The sequence below is a fragment of the Gorilla gorilla genome, chromosome 2 (assembly GCF_029281585.2).
Source record: "Gorilla gorilla gorilla isolate KB3781 chromosome 2, NHGRI_mGorGor1-v2.1_pri, whole genome shotgun sequence".
Lineage (NCBI taxonomy): Eukaryota > Metazoa > Chordata > Mammalia > Primates > Hominidae > Gorilla > Gorilla gorilla.
Window position 1 is genome coordinate 122,015,263 of NC_086017.1, and position 17,973 is coordinate 122,033,235.

The following is a 17,973-nucleotide window of genomic DNA, read 5'->3' on the forward strand; positions in this document are numbered from 1 at the left end:
TTTCATCTGTAAATAAATCAGTATATAGCTCTGAAAAATAAAAGACCTTTTTAGAAAGTAACCACAGTATCCTTATTACACCAAAATTAATAATAATTCCCTAACATTCTGTCAAGTGAGCATTCACATTTCTAATCATGTATTTTGCAGTTTTAATCAGGTTTTCCAAATATGATCCATTCATGTGATTGCTAGAAATAGCTTTTACTCTTTTTACCCCCACCCCATTTTCCCTTGCAATTTATTTCTTAAAGAAACTGCTTCATTTGTTCTAAATTTTTCCAGTTTAAATTCTGCCATTTGCATCTCACACACATGCCTCTGTATTTTCTGTAAATTGGTAGTGAAATCTAGAGCCTTGGTTAGATTGAGGTTTAATTTGAGGGCAAGATTACATCATACATAAGTGGTGCTATGTCTTTCCATCAGAAAGCACATGCCTACTTTTTTGTGTGTGATATTAGCTGCCATTTGGTGCTTGATGCCTAGATCTATTAACCCTGTTCTTTTACCATATCATATACCTAGATGTCTGAATAATTGTCATGCTGCTTCCTATCAACTTTTATCTATCATAACCTCACATTTTCTTCTGGTTTTTATTTCTCTTCTCCAGATCAGTGAAAACTTTAAGTGTACCTCCCAGTTCAAAATTAGTCTGTACTCCTATTATACATGTGCTACTACAGCAGTTTGCTAACATGCATTATAAAATATTCAAAAATGGAAATTTTAGCTATCTGATAATATATTTAACATGTTAATTTTTTCTCACTAAAACTAAGACTTGGGGAAACAATATGATTGCATTTCATTTTAAAAGTTAACTTTATTACTAAAACATTTTTGGTAAAACTACATGATTGAATGTTCTTCATGCATTTTTTATTTTCAATTTTGTACTTTCTGATTCAGTGATTGAAAGGTCTGATATCATGGTCAGTGCATGTTGATACTTGGTTTTTAGATGTGATAACTAAAATGCCACCTCTCAAAAACAAATAGATTCAAATGGAAGAAGTAGATTGTTTGGATGTTAACAGTTTTCATCCCAACCACTATTTTTAGAGTTTATCTTTATGTTCTAGATATTTGGTTGTTCAATGTCTTGCTAATCAATAACTTCTCCTTCACATTAGCTACTGTTTCAGCACATTATAGGTTTAGTGTGAGGTTTATTGTTAATGAGTAAATGTAAATATATTTTAACTGGTCTGCTGATGCATTTGATCTTTTTTTTTGGTTGACTTGTTATATCTGGTTAGATTGCCATGCAAATTTTACTTCATACTGTAGCTAACTGATAAAATTTGTGTATTAAGAGTAAGATATTTGTATTGCCAGTTATTAGTACCAGTATTATTAGTCTTATGTGGGGTTTTTTGCCAATTATTTGCAGGAATGATACTATGAATAAACTCTTATTAGTATATAACATGTAGATTAGCACTGATGTCTCCACAGAGTCCATGTGCCTTAGCTATTTACCTGTTATATGGGACACTCATACAATTCTTCCTTTACATTTTTGACTACTGGTTAAATCTAGATAAGTTATTAGTTCACTCAGCTGAGCTCTCATAAATCGTGTCACAAGATGTGAAGGAACAACCAAGTGAAGGGCTGTCTACTTAATTTTCTTCTGGAACTGTCCCATTTCACTCTCCCCATAGATATAGTGGGTGCTCTGTGTGGCAGGAAAACACCTGATACTTGGACAAGGGGAGCAACCAGTGCCAATCCATGTATTATATACTAGTAAACAGTTATTTTCATGAAATGTCTTTTTTAAAGATAAGTGGTAATATTTCTATACTTCCTGGATGACATATATTTCATGGATTCTTTGACTCTACTTTGGGGGATTTTGCTATTACCACGTAAAATTCATCCCTGCATTCCTGGCACTTAGCACAAGGCCTGACGCATACTAGGTACTTGGGGTAATTTTTTGGATGAGGGGCTGAGGAGACTGACCTGATCCAAATAGAGCACTTTAATAAAAAAGTAGTGAGACATAAATGTTCGTATGGATATAAAAGCTAATAAGTCATATTGAGAAAATAAACATTAAAGGGGCTATTACAAATGAAGAATGGGATTATTTATGGGGAAAAATTGGTAATACAATAATATATAGTATGGGAGCAAATCAAAGGTGGGAAGATAACTTTGTAGGCCAACACATAAACCTGTGATGTCATCACTAAAGTTTTGTCAAAGGGCCTGAAGAGAAAAAAATAGGGCATGTCTCAGTTTTAGATGTGAATTAGATGTACACATGTTTCAATAGCTTTACTTTAAAAATTATTTGTTTTTGAATGATAAAAATACTTCAATTTATTATTTATAATATTTTTGAACTTTTTTCCAAAAAGTAATGAAAGTCATTTCTTATATCATATTCATTTTTTTATTAGTTGATAACTAGTTGATGTTTAAACGTCTTCCCCATAAGACATGTGCATGCTATCTTTTAATTAGGTGTGGCAGTATACTCTTGTTGTGTTGGAGAATGCTCTTTTTCTATTTTTGGAGGTAAGTTTCCAGTGAATATGAGTTACCATTACTACTGTGATAACAGCAAGCTGATCTTTTTTTAGACATGCATGCACTAGTCTTTTAGTGGTAATTATTTTATAAGTTTTGTCTTGTTTTCTGCCTCTTGTAAGCATATATTGCTCTTAATAGAACATCTCCTTAGGTCGATGGTAATGTTTCATGTCATTCACTCAGTAAACTACCTTAGTGTTTAAAAATGCCATGTTTATACATTTGGTCACTTAATTTTTTTCCTCTGTAGTGGTTTTATTGGGATATAGAGTCTATGTAGTATGTATGTGTTTATTTGGGTTGGGAAAAGGGGGAAACAGTGTTGAGGCTAAATTCTCAATTTTCATCAAAATACTTGTTTATTTGGGCTGAGATATGTGTGAAACAGTGTTGGGGCTAAATTACCAATTTTCATCAAAAGACTTGAGTGCAAAAGATTCGAGCTCCTCCTTTGCTTTCATACTGGTTTTCATCAACTGTTAATACCCTTAAATTATTAACACCTTAAGTACTTACCTTTTTTCTCAATTAGAATCAGAAAAGAAAACATGAAATATATCCATATGCTTATTTAGCATAATCAATTGACCTACATAAAGTAGATTATCTAGTGGGGAAATAGATTCATACCTAGTTTTTCCTCCATTTGCTCATTTCAGCAGCTACCAGCCTATTCTAATACTACAAAGAGGTATGGGAGAAAGAGGGTACATATGATAAAGAATGACTGGAACCAGGTGAAATGAAGATGTCCAAATTAAGATAGAAGGAAGTGTTGTGGTATACGTATAGTCAACTCTCATAGAATCCTAGAGCTAGAAATTATAAGACTAGTGTGACAAAATTGCATAGATTGTAATTAAAATGTTTAAGAATATATATTTAGACAAGCATTACTTCAAGATATTAAAAATAGTGTCTATTTAAAGTTGGAAATTAAGAGATTAAAAGTCTACATTATGTGGTTTTATTACAGAGCACTACCAAACCTCAGATTATTGTTGAAGTTAAAGGCTTTCTTAGAGGAAATGTATGGTTTGATAAAAAATTTATAATGATCTCTAGATTGAGAATCTTAATTTAGCCCCACTCAAAGAGTAACATGAACTTTTCAAAAGTAATTTTGAAAAAAAGCCTTTACGGTATTAACATTGTCATCAAAATAAGAACAAAAATTTAAATTATGTACAGTTGGGCAAACATGGTAGGTCTTCTTTAGCAAAAGAAAAATTTCCAAGAGAGGAAGACCTTTAGAATAATTGGTGTGGAGTAAATAACGTACTTGACAATTAGTATTTTTTATTTGTGCCACTGAATAGAGATGTATGACCTTGGTCAAATTGCATAACCTTAATAGTTTCAATTGGCCTATTATTAAGGATTGAGTAGGACCATCTACTTTATGGCTGTGTTCAGTGGTCAAAGTTATAATCTATATGGTGGGGAAAAGGATAATATAGATTATCCGTAAGTCATCCCAAATCTCTCTCACATTTACAAGTGCAGAATGATATTTGGCTGTACTGGGTTTCAATTTTTTTTTAATCTAGTACATATTCAAATGGAGATAGATTAGAAAATTGAGCAACAATAGATAAACCAGGCTGGTATTAGCAAATGAAGGTCGCCATGAATGACTGAGTTATAATGTTTCAGAATCTATTCATTGGAAACGTTATTGAAATGAGTTACTTGGACTTACTGGTTGTAAGATTTTTATTTCAAAATGAGCTAAACAAAATGAGCCATTAATAAACTCAGGATTGCTAGTATTCTAAAGACATTTTTATAATTTGAAAGAAAGTAAAACATTCTTTTTGGCAATCTAAACTACCATGTTACCCACATTTAAACAAAAACAATTGGAAAATACTTATAAATATGTATTTATATGGGAATACTATCATGGTAAGTAGGTGAAACATATTTCAAAACCAATAGTGCTAGTTCTGTAACTTTGCCGTGTCTGGGTCCCAACAATTATTGCAGTTATTTAAGAGTATATGTGAAGATTATGTCAATTTAAGTAAAACTGAGACCTCTTCATTAGTCGGCATTATATATGTTAACAAAGCATTCTTCTCTTCCAACAAGGGGTAATAGTGGAGGCTTCTACCCTGCTCCAACCTAACTTTATTTCTCTCTGTGTTCTCTACTATTCATTGATTGAATGGTCTTGGCAGATTATTTAACTTCAGAACTGCAATATCTTTATTTATAGAATGTTATCTCAGTATCTTTTTTTATTGGTAAGAAAGACAAAAACAAAATCAGATGTGTGAAGGAACTTTGTAATTCACAAATTCCACAAAATGTAGTTACTGGATTTAATATAGCTGAAATTGTCAAAGTAATACTTACACGTAAAGATTGTTTTGTTACATTCCTTAATACTTAACATTTGAAAATATGTAGTACTTGTAATAGTTTTAGTACATTCCCTTATTTGGGAATTCATAAAATTGTGATTCAATTTTTTGGAAAAATGTGAAATGCTAACAGCCAAATATGTTTTTAAAATCCTTTCTTAAAAAATTGTGGTGCAGTGTGGGAAAGAGAAGTTGGTATTCAGAAATGACATATGTCTATGGCCAGGAGATAGGAAGAATTTCTATTTAAATGTTGTAGTAGAGAAGCTATTTTTAGTGCACTTTGTATTAAATGTGCATGAATTAAGGGAAATTTTGTGCAAGTCCTGTTTTAATATTTTAAAATATTTTTCAAATTTTACAGTGTCCAATGTCAATTTTTTTTGATCTGGGATATTTTCTGTTTTGAGCCTGAAGTTTTTCAATTTTGTTAATAGATTTTTTTATTTTAATAGAATAAAAGTGCTAAATGTCTGTATTACTGGTCGTTTATATTAGAGAATACTGATTTTTAAAATTACCTTTTAGAGTACAAACTTAAAATTACTTTCATCTTTTTCTCTCTCTTCTTCTCCAGGTACTCTTTACATATCGAGAATATATTCTCTTGGTGATGTTTGGGGATATTTACATAATTTTTAAAAAGTTATATTAAAGTAATATAAGAAAGAAGGAAGGGTTTTAGCATAATGCCACTAAACCTAATGAATGAAATTTGGGGTCCTCTAACCTGGCTCTTGGATAACATACTTCAGTCAAATAGTTTGCACATTGTAGAAAAGGTATGCAATTTCAAGAATTATTTTTAAGATTATTTGAAAAGCCTAATTTTTGTTACTTTACAGATGTTCCATTTAAGCAGACCTCTTCCATAGCTGTAGCTGGAGCGGTAATTGGAGCTGTTCTTGCCCTTTTCATCATTGCTATCTTTGTGACTGTGCTGCTGACTCCTCGAAAAAAAAGACCATCCTATCTTGACAAAGTGTAGGTAACTTTTTTGCCTTTGTTCAACTATGAATATCAGTATGTGTCCAATCTTTATGTTTACCTTTACAGCTCCTCATAAAGAACTTAAGGGATAGAAGTAAGGATAATGTTAGGCCTTTGTTAGATGACCCTGGTTTCACAGAATATCTCAAACTATATCTTGGTAAATGAACATTTTCAAGGGGCTGCTAGAGGTATAGAACAGCTTTACATTTTTCACCTAGAGTGTATTAGACATCTTTATAAAGGGTAACGTAGTAATACTTTATATTGTCCTGCCTTCTGAATAGAAATGTAGGCCTTTCATGAAGTGGTAACCGAAAGACATATAAAAATATCTTTGAAGTTTTAATGGCTTCTTCATATTGTATATGCATGTCTTATGTATAGATATAACTGAACTATCAAGTTATTAATACATTGAGTTTTAAAAATTTTTTCTTAAGAAAAATACTTTTTTTGGTGACTTATAAAATATACATCTTCTCATTTAAAGAATAAGCAATATTTTTGACCTAGTCATTGAGATAGAGTTGTAAGGCAGAAATTGCACCTTGCTGTAGAATCAGATGACCAGTGTCTCAGTTCTCTTCATTCTATCAACAGCTTTGTTGCTTCATCTGAGAAATAGGAATAATGCTCTTCCTACTTACCTCACATGGTTGAGATGATAGTAGAATAAGATAATATTTTATAAACTGTGAAGCTCTTTACAAATGGCATCATTTCTTATGTGGTTTATTAATGTTTTTATGTTAGGACATAAGGTTGACTTTCAAAGAATATAGTTCTGTCTTCATAAATGCTTTGTATATGTCTTTGCTTCTCTAATTTGGCACAATTATAGCACTAGTCTTTGCATCAAAGACATTTGTGTGTCAGTTACAGCTCTGTCATGATCAAATTAGTACTATGACCATGAACATGTACTTTATCTCAATGAGCCTCATATTTTTCACCTAAATGGCCTATGGCACCTTGGAGCTAGAAATTTGCTGTGATTTTCGTTAGATTAGAAAAAACAATTATTTTAAATAAAAGATGATAAAATGCTCTTTCAGTATAATACTTGTGGGACTGGAGTGCTTCAATCTTTCAAGAGTGACTAGCATGTGGTTAACTTAATTCCCAGATTATCTTGGTTTTTCTGTAATTTCAAAAACATAATTTACTGGTAGGTTAACAAATTAATGTAACCATTTTATTTATCACTTAAGTTTTAATCATTTAAAATACTAGTTTATGCTCATTGAGACATTATTAGACCACAGAGAATTTATTACTTCAGGATCTATAGCTTTCATTCCCTTTATCCTTTAATATAGATAACTTTTTGATTTTCTAAGCACAAGTACTGAAAATGTTATCTGTGATCTTCAAAAGCATGAGACTATATTTATAAAATTTTGTAAAATGCAGAGAGCTATAAGGTATATAAAAACTATCTTTGTTATAAGTAAACTATATTTAAAATATATGAAAATGTTGATTTTCTGATAGCTCATGTAACTTTGGAAAAAATAAATGTGTTCTCTAAAAATGTAATGGTTATTTTGTTTATTTCAGATGGCAAGATTTATAATGGTCTGTACATTGAAAATATAATTGGTGAATATTGTAAGAGTGACTAGAGCTTTTGAAAATCAGTTTTGGAACTATTTCTAAAATACAGTGTAAACATTTCTCATTATAACACTTTGGAGGAAAGTGTAGTGAGACTCTAAAGTGTTGATAGACATAGTCAAATATTAAAACATGCACTAAAGTAAAGTCATATACTGGATTACTTAATTTCAATTCTTCTATTTTAATTCCTTCTTTAAATGTGATTGGTTCTCCATATGGCAACCTTTAACACCAATGTTTACTTTTATTTTTGATCTTTGATAGATTAATGGCAATGTAAGAACTGAATTAAGCAGGTAGGCTAGAGTAAATATTATCTATATAATATGAGGAAAATATTCCCAAAACTTATGAGAACCTTGATTTTCCTTTGCTTTTTTTTTTTCTAAATGTGACAATCACATATTTTAACCTTTGCAATGCAGGATTGACCTTCCACCCACACATAAACCACCTCCTGTGTATGAAGAACGATCCCCACCTTTGCCTCAGAAAGACCTATTTCAGGTATGTGTTCATGAGTACACTTAAGACAATGTAAGATACAATAAAAAAAATACTAAGCCATTTGTATTATTTCTTTCAAAATGTTGTTTAGTCATTATGCATTAAATGTTGTTTAGTCATTATGCATTAAATGTTGTTTAGTCATTATGCATTAAAGATTACATAGCAATACCTAAGTTTTAACATGCTCAGTCATTTCTCTGAAACATTTAAGAGATCAAATTTTGTCAACAAACAAAAAGTTACGGCCAGTATAGATAAGACAAATCAACATTATATTAGGCTTTTTACTAAATACTTGTTGAAGACTTACTGTTAATACAGTTTTATTGACATACAGATTTATTGTAAAATAAAAAGTAGAAAATGAATATCTGTTGAATAGCATGAAGGGCTTCTTTTCCTTGGAGTGTACTATATTTTATTCTATTTTGGAATCAGTTCACATTAATTCATGTGAAAGTATTGATTCAGTGCTTCTATCTTGTATTCTATACCTGGATTAATGTGCTGTATTTGGTATTTGGGAAAGTTGTAAACTATCAGAATATTTGAATTCTTTGATTCTCAAGTTTAGTGGTTGTGTTTGTATGTTTGTTTTGTCTTTTTCTCTATCACCCATACAACATGTTGGATCTCTAAGCTGTACTGGGGTTGTATAACCTCTGGGGGCATAGTCTATAATACTTTCCTCCTAAAATATGTCCTGTATCTTCAGCCTGAATAAGGCAAATCATTAGCCCATCAATTCATTGATTTAATTTGGTGGAAAAATTCTAAAGGAATGTTTCTGCCAAGATGTTCTCAGCTTTTGTTCTTCAGCTGACCATATAGTCAGTTTACTGTCCAAGAGTGGGGCAGGAAGGAGCATTCCCTGGCACATGGGCCCACTGTCAGTGGGCACTAGCTTTGTCATCTTACACAGTTAGGTGTCCTGATGGTGAAGATGTGCCATGTTTTCAGACCTTTTGTTCTCACATAAAGAGTGTAGTCTCGTCTCTTGGCAAATAAATGAAATTGACAAGTGGTGTGAAATGTCATAAAATTCTTAGCTGGAGCTGTTGTTGTATTTTGTTTTGTTTTGGTTTTGGTCTGGATTTGTTTTTTTGCCTGTTAGATAACTGAAAAAGCTCATTAAAACGTTTTGTAGATTCCTGGATGAAGTTGATTTGCTTTTCATGATCGATTGGGTATAGGTATTAATAGTTCTGTAAATTATCTTTCTGTATCATTTTTCAGATTTTTGGTTTCTTTTTGAACTTTGCTTCTTAGTTTTTTAGGAACTCTTTGACGTGGTTAGTAATCTTTTGTATTATATTCATCTCTTATTTTTTAACCTTTAATATAGAAAATTGTAAGTTTTTATGTAGTAAAAATCTGTTTGTCTCTTTGCTTGTATTTGTTGGAAGTTCTGTATTGTCTGAAATGGCTTCCTTACATTTCCTTCTCTCTCCTTGAACTAGAATGTAGAAAAAAGTCTTAGAAAACTAATAGTTTTATGGTTTATATTTCATTTTAATCTGAAACTTTATTAAACTTGGTAAAGAGGTAGAGACCCATTTTTCCCAATGGGCTAACCAGTTGTCCAAATACTTTTGAATTATCTATACTTTTGCATGGTTTGAGAGCACTTTTATCCTAAAATAAATTCTCATACATATTAGGTCTGTTTCTGAACTCTTAATTCTGTTGTATTGCTATGTCTTTCTCTTGCTAAACCAAGATACTGCTATTTCAATTACTATTGCTTTATAATATGATTTGATATTCAGTAAATTCCCTTATCTCTGTTCTTCTTTCAAAATTTTTCTTGACTTTTCTTTTCTCTGTCTACTTCAGAATTACCTTCCCAGATTCCATAAAAATTCTATTGAACTCCTGAATTAATTTAGTAAGAATTGACAACTTTACAATAATGTCATTTCTTCCCATCTAGAAACCAGATAAGCCTCTATTCTGGTAGTGTGTGTGTGTGTGTGTGTGTGTGTGTGTGTGTGTGTGTGTGTGTGTGTGTGTGTGTGTTGGAATAGAATCTCTTTTCTGGTACGTACTTTCCACATTCCTGTTAGGTTTACTTTAGGCATTTTAAGTATTTTGATAGTCACTGGGATTTCTCTCCACCCTCCTCCCATGGACTTTTTAAATTGGCTATTAGCATATAGAAATGCCTGTTTAAAAATATGAATCTTATATGCAGCCTCTTTTATCAAATTTTTGATTCATTCTAATGGTTCCTCATTTTACTTTTTTTTACATTTCTTAGGAATATAATCTATTTGCTGCAAATGACAGTTCTCCTTTTTATCCCTTGCATATTGTGATTTTTCAGGGGAATACATGTGAGGGGCTTCCTTATGTCATTCAGTTTTAAATCTGATATGAAATAATTGAAGACTAGTATAGAATTTCCTTGCATTAAAATTTTTGAAAACGCTGCATTCTATGAATAATGCTATTTTTTAGCCTTGATTTGGAAGAATTAAAAACATTGTGAAAACTATTTTCCAAACCAACTAAAATGATCTAGGGAACATTTTTAGGAAAACATATCTAGTATTTTGAATATAGTTGGATTTCTGATATGGAAAAATCTGAATGAAAATGTAAGTCTTTTAGAATATTCTGTGTTTCAGCTAAAATAGTATTTAATCTTAGAAATCATGATCAGGAGATTCCGTGAAATGGATATTTATTTGACTCTACTGAGAATGATAATAGTAATTTCAGTCTAGCAGCAATATTATGGGGAATGAGGCTTTTGAAGTTATTTTTACAGTGCTGACATATTATGTTAATAAAAGCTTTTCAATCGCTTGAACTATCAAGAGATTTTCTCTCCTGATACCTATTTTCACAGTAGTTATCTGTCAGATGATTTTTGGTAAATTTTTAATTTTTAACAATCCTAAAACCATTTTATGAACAGTATTTCATGTATAAGAACACATGTCAGTTTTCATGACTTAAGACATTTGGTTTATATACACAAATATGTATATTTGTGTATGTGTGTGTAATTTTTCTATGTGATGAAATGTAATATATTCATAAAGTACTTGTATGAATGACACAGAATATAAAAAGCTTATTGGTGTGTTTTTAGATTCCACATAGCAGCTAACCTTAAGAAACTACCACTTGTAACATTTTAGTTTAGTATTGCAGAAGTATTTTTCTAATTATCTGAAGACTATTCAAATAGTCTCCCTTTTCCAACTAATGTATTTGCGTGAAGCTTTTTTTTTCTTTATATACTTCAACTAAACAACATATTACGGTAGACTGAATGCTGTAGCAGATATGAAAATCAAACTTTCCTCTTTTGACCCAGATATTAAAAGGTTTATAAAATTTAGGAGATACTGTTTATATTAACCTGTAATAGGTTTCCTGTTCTTTTTAAATGAATTAAATTTTTTAAAACTCTTAGTTTAAATGAATAACATGATAAATATAGATAGCTGTTATTTCTATAAGTGAAAGTGCTTGGGGTCCTCAAAATGTAAAAGATCATAAAGGGGTCCTGGGGCCAAAAATTTGAGAACTGCTGTTGTAAACTGTAAGCAGTATGAAGGCAGGGGTCATGTCACTATTGTTTAGTACCATATTCTTAGTGCATAACACAGTGCTTGGCACATATAAGTACCTGATAATTTTTTTAATTTGACAGATCAAAATTGTATATTTTTATGATACACAACATGCAGCGTGATGTTTTAATATATGTGGAATAACTAAATCAAACAAATAAACATATGCATTACCTTACGTATTCCGATAAACAGGTTTTGAATGAGTAGGTAAAGGAATCAAGCCCTTTTTTATATTCTCTTCAGTGTATAATCTGTGAAAATTTCTGCATCATTTATAATATCCATATCACAGATACTATATTTCAGTATATTTAATGTCAGTGTCTATAATATCACTGTATCAAGTATGAGATATCAATATATAATGTATGAAAAAGAACAGAGAAAAAGAGACTATAGAAATATTTTTAAATGTTAGCAGTTATCTTTGTAATAGACTTCTCAGTGAATATTATTTTTGTTATATTTTCTGTAGTTTCTGTTTTTTCTGCAGTGCCTTTCCCCACCTCTGTAAGTAGCCTTTTAGCATAAGAAAATAGAGATATATTGAACACCTGAGTCACTGGCCTGGAATGTTAAGCTGGTCATACTGGTTATGCAGTGTGTCAGCACTGTTAACTATCTGAGAAAACTGAATTTCTTTCCAATAATTTACTATAGTATATTGCATTCTTTAGTAAATGTTTGTAAATATTCATGACAGTGTTAGTAGAGAAAGAATGTTTTTACATTTTTTTAGTGTATGGATAATACATAGAAAACAATATAAAGAGGTGTTTTCTAAGGTCTCATTCCTATACCTATTTACCCTACCCCCATCTACAGATAACCACTTTTATTAATTTATGTCTTGGCACTGTTTCTTTAAGCATAGACAAGAAAACACACACACACACATACACACACACACACACACACTCAGGTGCATTTTAATTTATTTCCCCCCTGTATAAAAGTAATATATACATATACCTTGTTACATATCTTGCCATTTTCTCCTAAAATATACTGGAGATCTTTTATTATTGAGATGCGGAGAGCATTCTCAATCTTTTTTATGTCTACGTAGTATTGTAATGTGTGTATATTACATAGTTTGTAATGTCAAAAGATTTTAATAAACCAATAATGCTATAATGAATTGCCTGGTATATATGCTCTTTTGTATGTATGCAAGTATAATCTGCAGGGTAAATTTTTAAATTTTATCTTGCTACATCAAACACTAAATGTATTTATAGTTTTGATAGATATTGCCAAATAATCCTCTGTAAGAATTGTACTATTTTGCACTTCTACCAATAATATATAAAAATACCTGTTTCTCCACAACCTCACCAATAGTATGTATATGTATACCACTTGATTATTGCTAATCTGATAGGAATGGCATGTACATGTGATTGTAATTTTGCAGTCTTTTAGTGGGTTTCTCCATCTTTTCAAGTGTTTAAAAAGCCATTTTGTCCTGCAAATTGTTATTCTTTTGTCTTTTTATTTATTGGACAAAATTGTGATGAACTTCTAAACGTTTTATAAGTAGATATGAAAATATTTTGTTTTGATTCCAGCATGAATTTTATGTGCATTGCTCCATGGTATCCAAATCTGTGGCAAAAACAGTTTAGTAAGATGAATCATGTATCTCCACTGGTTTATGTTATAAGAAGATTTAGAAAAGCAAAACAATTATGATTGGAGCTCAAATGTTGCTAAACTTTGTGGTTTTAAGGATATAAGTTCAAGAGAAAAGTCTCTCCAGGTATTGAGTTACAATCAGGCCATATTTCATTTAAACCTTTCTTGAACCCATCGTTATATCTTTTTAAAAGTCAGTTTTGTAATACATCATTGCCATCTTCCAATAATAATTTTTAGGTAGGCTGCTTTTGTTAGTAATCATTGATGGTCTTATTTTCTCCCAGGATCTGAATATTTTAACATGTTTCCAGACACTACCAGTAGTTATGATCTTTGGGATTAGGGAAGGGAGAGAGGAATATGATAGAAGAGTTAACATTTTTTTCCAAATTATAGAGAAGTATATGACTGAGTGGATTATTCAAATAAGGATTGAGTATTTCTAGCATGGTTTTCCCCTTGAGTAGAAAAATGTTTTTGTCTTTTATATTGCCTTCAGTTAGTAAGTAGTGGCAATTATTGAGACAAGTAGTGAAAGAATTGTGGGGCTTTATTCTGCTCTGAGGTGGAAAAAAAATTTTGTGATCAACAAAGCTTGGATAAAATAATGATTTATAAACTAATTTTAGTTGGGGAGGGCCCTTCAAAGCAAAAAGAAATATTAAAAATCTAAATATCTAAAAATATTTGTCAAGAATCATAAAATTAAAGGAGATACAGATGTAACATGTGAAGTATAAAAGATTGACGTCTTCATCATATCAAAGCTTTTGCTATCTGTCTTATAAATGAGAAAAAGATAAGCTTGTTTTATAAGGTTTTATAGGGATTAATCAACTAATATATGCTACATCCTTAGAATAGTGCCTGACACAGTAATTACTGTGCATTTGCTGTTATTGTTATTTAAAAAGCTGTATAATTCTTGATAAAAATATTAAAGATGCTAAGCAGTGAAATTATTTCAGTAGAAAAACAAAGCTGATGCTACTTTGATTTATTTAAACTTAGCATATGTTTCTTTTAGAAATATCCATACCTTTATTATAAGCTTAGTAGTGCTTGAAATGAAACTAGAATATATGGAGTCTACACTTTTTGATTCATAGTAGTGTTTATTTTTTTTCTTTGTCATTCATTTATCAAATAACTATTTCTTGAATATTTAATATGTGCCAGCACTGAGAATATGTAGTTAATAAAAGATGAAAAAAAATTGTCTGTGGAGCTTACATTTTAGTGATGAATGGGCAGTACCTGTGATGACAGCTTTCTTCCTTTTTTAAGAAGAGCTTTATTAAAGTATTAATTAGCACACAGTAAACTGCACATATTAAGAATGTAAATTTGATATGTTTTACATGTACTGCGCACACACACAAATATACTTGGCAAATATCACCACAATCAAAATATTGTACATATCCGTCATTTCCAAAAGTCCTAGTGTCCCTTTGTAATCTCCCCCCCAGTCCTTTACCAGCTTCTCTTTCATATCCTTGGGAAACTAACCACTGATCTGCTTTCTGTCATGTATTAGTTTACATATTCTCAAATTTTACACACATTTTATACAATGTGTTCTGTCTTTTGGTCTTGCTTCTTTCACTCTACATAGTGATTTTGAGATTCATTCATGTTGTGTTGATCAGTAGTTCATTCCCTTTATGTAGCTATAATATACTGCATTTTGTTTATATATTTATCTGTTGATGCACATTTTTGTTTCCAGTTTGGGACTATTACAAAGTTGCTATGAACATTTATGTACAAGTCTCTGTGTAAATATATGCTTTCATTTCTCTTGGGTAAACACCTAGGATTAGAATGACTGGATCATATGGTAAGTATGTGTTTAACTTTCTAAGAAAATGCCAAACTGTGATCCTAAATGGTTTTACCATTTATGTTCCTATGAGCCAAGTGAGTTGCTTCATACCCTTACCAACACTTATGGTCAGACATTAAAAATTTTAGATATTCTAATAGTTGTGTGGTTGTGTTTTATTAGGTTTAAATTTGCATTTTTCCTAGTTACTAATATGTAGAACATTTTTTCATTTGCTGGTTTGTCATCAGTTTATATTCTTTGGTGAAATATCTGTTCAGATTTTTCATTTTTTATTGGATCATTTTCTTATTGATGAGTTTTGAGAGTTCTTTATATATTTTAGATACAAGTCCTTTGTCAGCTATATAATTAGATATTTTCTCCCATTCTTTTGCTTGTCATTCTCTTTAACAGTGACTTTTTTTTTGAAACAAGTCTTTCTCTGTTGCCAGACTGGAGTGCAGTGGGTGCAATCTTGGCTCACTGCAACCTCCTACTCCCAGGTTCAAGCAATTCTCCTGCCTCAGCCTCCCAAGTAGCTGGGACTACCGGTGCGTACCACCAGGCCAGCTAATTTTTGTGTTTTTAGGAGAGACGGGGTTTCACCATGTTGGCCAGGATAGTCTTGATCTCTTGACCTCCTGATCCACCCGCCTCGGCCTCCCAATAGTGCTGGGATTACAGGCGTGAGCCACCACGCCCAGCCAACAGTGACTTTTGAGAAAATCTTAATTTTGATGATGTTCAGATTATATGATAACAATGTAGTGCCATGCTTTTATCTCTGGAATGGTGGCGTCGAGGACCTATTTTTCTTAGTTGTCATTTTATTTAATCAAAACTTGATTGACTCATGAGTAAACAGAAATAAGGAACCATTGAAGTTTAATGTGGTAAGCCAAGCACAATGAAATTGCCTCGCAATTTCAGAGCACCTGGTAGCTTTCTTTATAAAAGCACGATGTTTATGTGTTGGGAGCAATTCCTTTGTAAATACAAAAAAGTCTGGACAGAGAGCTGAACTATTATAAATGTTTAGAACAAAGCAACTAAATTGTTGTCAGAGAATGGACATATTATTTGTGAATTAAATTTTACATAGCCAGTATCAATCTAATTTAACTTTGAATTTGGCCATTTAGTGTTGATTTTATTCTGGATAGATGGTTTTGTTGAAGTTCTTTTGATATGTTAAAAATAGAAAATTGGTCTATATATGGACTTTTGAGAGAATAAAAATTAGGCTAAATTAAGGCTGCCCTAAATGGAGAGTTGTCCAAGGTAGGTATCTTCATATTGTGACATGAGCAATGCCAGTGAGACCTCAGTCCCTGCCTTACTTCCCAGGATTACAGATTAATAATATCCGTTACTACCTGTTTACATGAAAATACCAGTGGGGTGACTTATCTCAGGCTATTGATACCCTCCTTATATATTAGCACAGTAATCTTACATCCTAGAATGTCCAGGATTGTCCTGATTTCACATATTTATGTCCTAGTGCCATGCCAGTATGTATTTAAGCCCATGTAGCCTGACTTTGAGTTGCTGAATAATCATGGTGTTATATTAACTCCTGTGATAGTGTTTCCACTGAAAACATGACTTTCTTTTAGACTTTTATCTCAAATCACCAGCCTTCACTGGTGCTTAAAGCTCTCTAAGATACTTCTCTAGTACTCTGGAAGTGTCTTAGAACAAATTTATTGAATACTTAGCACACTTTTGTTTTTGAATCTATTCAGATGCCTTAAATAAAATGAAATTAGAATTAAAATTTTTGTTAAAGTAAAATTTTCATTTAGAAACATCTTAAGTGTGAAGACATGTTAGAATGAATTAATTTAAATGTTTTTAAAGAGGTCATTGGTTAAAAAAAGACCATAACTCTTTAAAATGCTACAGTTTTCAAATAAGTTAGAAATACTAGATTAAATTCAACATACATTTTGGTTTAGAAAGATTTAAAATGCCAAAAATTAAGAACTTTTTTAAAACAATTGAATAAATGGAAAAACATTCAAAAGGATTTGTTTCGGGCAAAGTAGTCATGACCACGGTTTATTCTTGATTGAGTTGACCTTATCTGCAGCCACCAAATTATTCCATTTTCTCTTATGAGAATGGGAATCTTTAACCCAGTTTGCGTTGGCAACCTGTCAGATAACTTTCCACAGTTACCAAGCTACCATAGTTCAAATTCCTGTTCCTAGGCATGATAATAGACACAGTTACCTCTCTCTTTCCCCACAGACATGTTTTCACCACTGGCTAACTCTGGTTGTGGCATGATTCCAAATTTATTTTGCTGATTTCCTAGAACATATTTTCAAACCAAGATGTTCATCCACTTAGGTTTTTGTATAATAACATCCCGTTATTTGATTTATTGGTATATGTTAATTGGGAATGTGTTCAGGGCAAGCAGTTAGCCAGTTGGTAACTCCATCTTTTTAAATACATATATCACTTGCTACTTGGGAATCTTATTCTGAGAAATAAGCCCCACAATGACATATGTTTATTCTTGGGCATGTAAATTAAAATGTTAATCTTCAAATTCAGACTAAACAGCATTTTATTATTGAAAAATTAGTAAGACCCACTGTTTTAGGTGAGGGGACCTATCTGGAGTGGTACTTCAGTTTCAATCATTGCAATCATTGATACTGCTTTACAGATATTTTTCAAAACGCATTAGGCCTGTTAAAATCATTTTCGTATTTACTAATGTGTCACAACTTACTTTCCTTACCTTTGATTAATAGCAAAATACATGTGTTACACATTCATATTCAGGAACATTCTTTATGATGAGTTTCCATGACAACCAAACAAAAAACTTAGAACTTAAAATACATTA

At 31.4% G+C, this 17,973-nt stretch overlaps 1 protein-coding gene across 4 annotated transcripts in view; it reads left to right on the forward strand.

The window, feature by feature from the left end:
- The window catches only part of NECTIN3 (nectin cell adhesion molecule 3), a 128,289-nt gene that overhangs the window by 67,409 nt on the left and 42,907 nt on the right, over positions 1-17,973 (forward strand). For 3 of the 4 annotated variants that reach the window (XM_031009476.3, XM_055383958.2, XM_055383957.2), the window contains exons 6-7: positions 5,768-5,906; positions 7,961-8,042. In XM_031009476.3, the coding sequence (XP_030865336.2) occupies positions 5,768-5,906; positions 7,961-8,042 (221 nt within the window). Of the gene's footprint in view, positions 1-5,767; positions 5,907-7,960; positions 8,043-17,973 lie in introns of those variants that run through there. The other variant, XR_008678720.2, reaches the window with a different exon arrangement.